Source organism: Fundulus heteroclitus, chromosome 14 (genome assembly GCF_011125445.2).
Source record: "Fundulus heteroclitus isolate FHET01 chromosome 14, MU-UCD_Fhet_4.1, whole genome shotgun sequence".
Taxonomy (NCBI): domain Eukaryota; kingdom Metazoa; phylum Chordata; class Actinopteri; order Cyprinodontiformes; family Fundulidae; genus Fundulus; species Fundulus heteroclitus.
In genome coordinates, this window is record NC_046374.1 from 11,566,179 (window position 1) to 11,571,747 (window position 5,569).

General features: G+C 40.3%; 1 protein-coding gene across 1 annotated transcript; it reads left to right on the forward strand.

The window, feature by feature from the left end:
* The first annotated feature begins 1,015 nt into the window (after positions 1–1,015).
* On the forward strand, positions 1,016–4,896 carry leap2 (liver-expressed antimicrobial peptide 2). Its single transcript, XM_036146280.1, has 3 exons — positions 1,016–1,277; positions 1,642–1,829; positions 3,585–4,896. The coding sequence occupies exons 1-3, from the start codon at positions 1,200–1,202 to the stop codon at positions 3,637–3,639; spliced, it is 321 nt and encodes a 106-aa protein (XP_036002173.1). The 5' UTR covers positions 1,016–1,199; the 3' UTR covers positions 3,640–4,896.
* The last annotated feature ends 673 nt before the right edge of the window (positions 4,897–5,569 follow it).

A 5,569-nucleotide genomic window follows, 5' to 3' on the forward strand; every position in this document is an offset into this window, starting at 1 on the left:
TGTTAGTTATTGTCATAAATTCTGTCCTCTCCATTCAGAATTTTTTTTTTTTATTCTGGTGACACATCGGGTTAGCCTAGCAGACTAATCCAGATGGATCTAGGCTCCACTCTTCTCCTTTGGGGGCCCTCATCCTGATGAGTCATGATTGATGACACAGACGTGCCAAGTCACCAAGGCGCATCTTTCCTGTAAGTCTCCTGAGTGAGCACAGACCTAACAGGAATCTGAGGAGGAATTTCCCATGCCTTCTATTTCAGGAGCAAGTGTCGCTTTTATTCTCGAAGCTGCTGTCCTTTGATATTAGCGCGAGGGTTGGAGGAACAATCCAGCCGTCCCACCTAGTCCACATGAACAGAACACGCCGATCTTCACATTGTTATCTCTTAGAGACAAAGTTCTTGTTTTTTGTTAGTTTACCTTGTGCACAGAAAAACATTCCTAAAAATGACTTTGACCACGTTTTTTTTTCTTCCACAAAGCAAAAATAATAAGAAAAAAAACCCAGCATGCTCAGACCTGCCTTCTTATGTAACACATATGAAGCGCACACATGTGTACACTCATGAAATGCCTGGACCCCTTTGTGTCAGCTGGACCCGACTGGTTACATCGACATGTGTGCATCTGAGTGGGGCTGCAATGTTGAATTAGACTAACGGAGTAGCTGATAAATGCAGCAGCAATGATTTCCTCACACTGACGTCCCATGTATGAAAGATTTAGAAAATGCAGAAAGCGGTTAGGCTCTGGGAGCTTAATATTTCCAGTAACTTTCCACTCGGTTGATCCTGGTTGATGGCTTGGTTTATGACAACCACAGTTTTGTGCAGACACATCATTTCACGATTAGATGGACGAAAAAGAGAGATAAAGATAGACGGAGTGGGGGGGGGGGGGGGGTATAATTACACAGCAGGGACTGGAACTCTGTACCGCCCTCCAGTTCTCCCCCCCCTCTGGGAACATGGTCTTACTATATAAAGGAGAGCCAGATCCACAAGAGTTTGCTGAGTCAGGCAGATTTGGGTTATACCTCCAACAAGACTGCAGCTAGAAAACTTCCCTTCCAGAGCTGGTCCAGTTCTCCTTGCTGAGTTCTCAGTGTTGGAGACCAGGGGAATCCAACTGGTCCGGGCCGAGTTCTTAGCTCATTCAGAGATAAAGAAAACCTTTTCACTTTCAAGTCCATTGACAGGATGGAACCGAAAAGCTTCTTCGCTCACAGAAAAGCGTTGGTGGTGATGTGCATTGCAGTAATACTGCTGGCTCAGGAGGTAAGCGGACTCGACTGTTGATTTAACCGGGAGGTGTGAAGTTTTGTAATGGAAATTAAATTGTTATAGAAATTATAAGGCAAAGATAATGATTTTTTTAAAGTTTTAAGTTGCAAACATGATATTCAGACCATCTTCCTCAAAAGCTGACAAAGTGTTGACTCTTGATCCATGTTGTGTCAAATAAATAACTGGCTTTACCTGTGTTATATGCACGCAAACCCGTTGTCTGAATGCTTTTAAACACCAAAAGCCAACAGGTCACAGACATGAAAATCAGTGGCAGTGTTGTAGTTTACCTTCCTCTGAGGAAATTTCTGCAACCAATAGACATCCCTGTGTCTTTTTTTTGTGTGTTTATCAGGCACAAGCGGGTCCATTGGTACCGCGGGTCCAGTCCAGCTCTGACCAGGTCCGAGATTTGAGAGGAGAACCCGTGGAGCACATGCTGAAGAGAGTTGCGCGGATGACCCCACTGTGGAGGATCATGAGCAGCAAACCGTCTGGAGCTTTCTGCCAAAACAACTTTGAATGCGCTACTGGACTCTGCAGGTAACAGGGCAAAAAGAGCAATATTTTCAGTTGTCATGAAAGCAGGAGAGGACACTTGCATGGCCTTCACTGATAGTAATTACATGGTGTTGCCATACCCAAGAACAGTGACCGATTAGGATGAGCATATTAAGACTTCAAAGTTTACTTCGTGGAAAACTTGCGAAGACTACTGGGTTTGCTAATTGGGTTAGCATTGAGCTACCTGCTATTAGCAACACAAGCCCCAAACAATGCATTTTATCTCCAATTCAGCCATTCAGACACCTAACAAACATCTTCACTTAAAAAAACGATGAGATTATTACAGTATGTACGCTACTAGTTTAATGAGATCCACAATTCATCCATTTCTGCAACGTTTTCTTTTACAAAATTTTCTATTTGTTGTATTTAAAGTCAGTGCTTTATTTTAGCTTTCCTATTAGAAAATGCCTTCATCAGGTACAAAAGGGACAAACATCACTAAAGTGATATCACCGGCATTATCAGCCAAACTAGCGACTGATCTGTTAGCTTAAAAGAAGTGCTGTTAATTTTTTTTATAAAAGAAACTGGACCACAAACTGATGACTGAACACTGATGTCTACATCTGGTTGTCGTCGCTATGTGTTAAAGTCAGATGTTGGCACTGGAAATTACGTTTCATTCAAGTTGAGCGTGTTTTAATTGCAAGTTGAAAAATCATTGAGATAAGCTAACAGTTGTCATTGATCAAGCTATCTACTATTAGTGGCAAATTCAAGTTAAATTCAAGCTATCTATGTTTCTCTCTTTCTTTAATCATTTAAACACTGAAGAAATGGACATTATACAGTAACATGCGTGCCACTAATTCGGTAATATATAGAATGCCAGAAGTGCAAACAAACAGTTCCTTCTTGCAGCTTTAGCTATTTTGAACTCATGGCCGCCATATTGCATTCAAAGTGAGGGAGCTTTGGCTTTCCAAGTTGAAATACCTTCTTGAGTGGACTCTATTTGAGTTTTATTATGTAATAAATAAAAAAGAGCAACATCTCCAATTTCATCACACTTGCACCATTAGCAAATGTAGCATCTGACCTGCTAGCTTAGAAATTCGGTACAACAGTTCATAGCTTTAGGGCACAGGTGTCAAACTCAAGGCCCGCGGGCCAAATCTGGCCCTTCAAGGTAAATTATCCGGCCCTCGAGAGCCAAAAAAAAAGGCATATATCCTTTTATAGTGTATAAAGTGGCTAAAACTGTGCCTCCTGTAAGTGTAACTCACCCCAATATCAATTTTTTTTGCTGATAACCTGTACAAACTGGGCCTAAGAGTGCTACTTTTATGTTACTGTGCGTTTTTTATACTACTGTGTGAACTGGAATGAAATTATGAAATGAAAAGTATCGTCTCTACACATGCAAGCGGCCCTTTTAATGACTTCATGATGCCAAAGTGGCCCCATATAGAAATTAGTTTGACACCTCTGCTTTAGGGGTTTAAGCCTCATATTTTAAACTTATATTTAATCTAATTCAAAACAACTTGGAGGTAAAAAAAATTATCATAAAATCAACTAAACTATAAATGAAGTTAGTATGTAGGTAGATGTTCTATGGCATTAGCTTTTCATGGGCTGACCAGATTAGGGTGGAGTTTTAGATAATGTTAACTACAGTTAAAGTGCTCACCATTAATCCTTTCATCGTTGCAGATGTCCTAACAATGGATTCTACATCATGCAGGCTGCAGTGTTTTGACATTAAAAACCTCTCTCTGTCCTCAGGGAGGGACGCTGCTCCACAAGCCAACGACCCTCGCTGGAGCCTGTGAAATATTAGATCCTCCAGGACACAGCCAGCGGGTTTACATCACTGTAAAATCACCATCTGGATGCATTCTGAAAACTACGACACAAACTTTATTTTTTATCTATATAATCTGAATATGTATTTATAACTATTAATGGGATATGTGCACAGCGACATGCTTTTATCACCAATTTAACTACGACAATATGGGTAAAAACAGCTATAGATATGTAATTTTGTATAAACTATGGACCGTAACCAAAATGACTTTGGTGCTATGATCTAAAAGCGTTAAGCCCTGACCCAAAAGAAGAAAATTTTAACTTTTTTTTTTTTTCAGACGTTCAGTTACTTTTGGCCTTGAACTTTATTCCACAAATGATATGATGAAGTCATACAGTACACAGCCTGCCTGATACCATGGGGTATATTGACTGTTCAGTTTTATTCTTATGATATGGCAATGATATTCCCTTTGAAAAATAACAGATACGACTTTCTCACATGAGCGACAAATCTCACAATTTCTACATCCTTTGGACAGAATTGGACAAATTAGTATTTTTCTGTAGAATTATTTCTCTGCTGCTTTATTCTAATGAATGTTGGAGCAGGGACCAATCTAAGGCACAGAGAAGACTTTGCACTATCTACAGGCTCCTGTTTGACCCTTGCTCTGTTCCACATCTTGTCAAAAGTACACATGCTCTCCTTTTATCAAGTGAAATTCAAAGAAGATAACCTACATACAGTGACGCGATTGACAGGCCGTAGAGACCCTCAGCTGAGCTGCTTTCAACAAAAAGTTACAGATTTTTCTTTAAAATAGTTATCGATCATTATTTATACTCGAGAAGCAGACGTGTTTTGCACAGTTGCCAAAAGAAGACTGAGAGAGTAAGAGAGCGGAGGGCCAAAGGAGCAAAGGTTACAAGCAGATCTGTTTCCTGAACACTTTTCAAAGACTCATTTCAAAGGTTTAAAATGAAAACTGTGTTACGAACATGTCACCCGGAGCAACGGGTGACTCCACTAAATCATTTTGTTTACAGTGTGAAATCTCAGACATATTTATTTGCTTTCTTTGTCTAAATGCCACGAATGTTCCTGTGTTTGTTTAGCTCTCGTTTTTTTGGTTTGCTCTAGAATAATTTGTCACCCCCGAATCGGTTTTGGAGCGCTCAACCAGGGAACAGATTCCTGACCACGAGCTGCACGGCCCTAATGTTTGCACATCTATCCCCTCCTGACATGGCAAAGGGTTTAGAGTCCTTTTTTTTTTTCTTTCTTTTTTTTTAAACACGCCTGCAGAGTTTACTTCATGCACACGACAGGCAGTGTCTCATGTTTTGTTCAGAGAGAGAATTTAGCTGGACTGCACTTTCAAATCCAAATATCTTTGTACTGTACGGTGTGACAAACATGTAAAATGGTGGAGAAAAAGTCAAATAAAAGCTTTAAAAACAAAGGATTCATTGTCTAAGGGCTTTTCTTTTCAATCTGGTTTTGTAATTATGTGCTCTGGCACGTTTAAAAAACATGCTTCGGCAATGAAAAAGTCATGACATGTGCTACTTTTGGTTTCTGGGACGCATAAAGCGAGAGATACAAAATGCCAGCGGCTGTAAATCCGACATACGGATCAACTGATCGTCAGCAGTAATGGTGTCCGTTTGCGGCTCTGGAGCATAACGCGCTGCGCCAACAGGATGCCAAGAAGGAACGGTTTTAGATGACACCCATCAGATTAACGCAGGCCATTATTTTCTGTCGTTCTGCAGGCAGGCAGGGAGATTAATCACCAGAAAATATTTGAAACCATTCTTCCCGTGAACAAACACAGCTTGGGGATTGTAACGTCTCGATTGCATCTTTCAACAGACAAATACCGCCATAGAAATGTCTATTTCTAGAAAAAAAGAAGAAAAAAAACCTGCAGGTTTTCAATGCTTCTTTGATT

What these genes read in the sequence shown, in the direction of transcription:
- leap2 (XM_036146280.1), top strand. Translation starts at nt 1,200, where the DNA reads ATGGAACCGAAAAGCTTCTTCGCTCACAGAAAAGCGTTGGTGGTGATG. An exon ending in TAATACTGCTGGCTCAGGAG is followed by an intron (nt 1,278 to 1,641) that starts GTAAGCGGACTC and finishes TGTGTTTATCAG; the next exon opens with GCACAAGCGGGTCCATTGGT. An exon ending in TGCGCTACTGGACTCTGCAG is followed by an intron (nt 1,830 to 3,584) that starts GTAACAGGGCAA and finishes CTCTGTCCTCAG; the next exon opens with GGAGGGACGCTGCTCCACAA.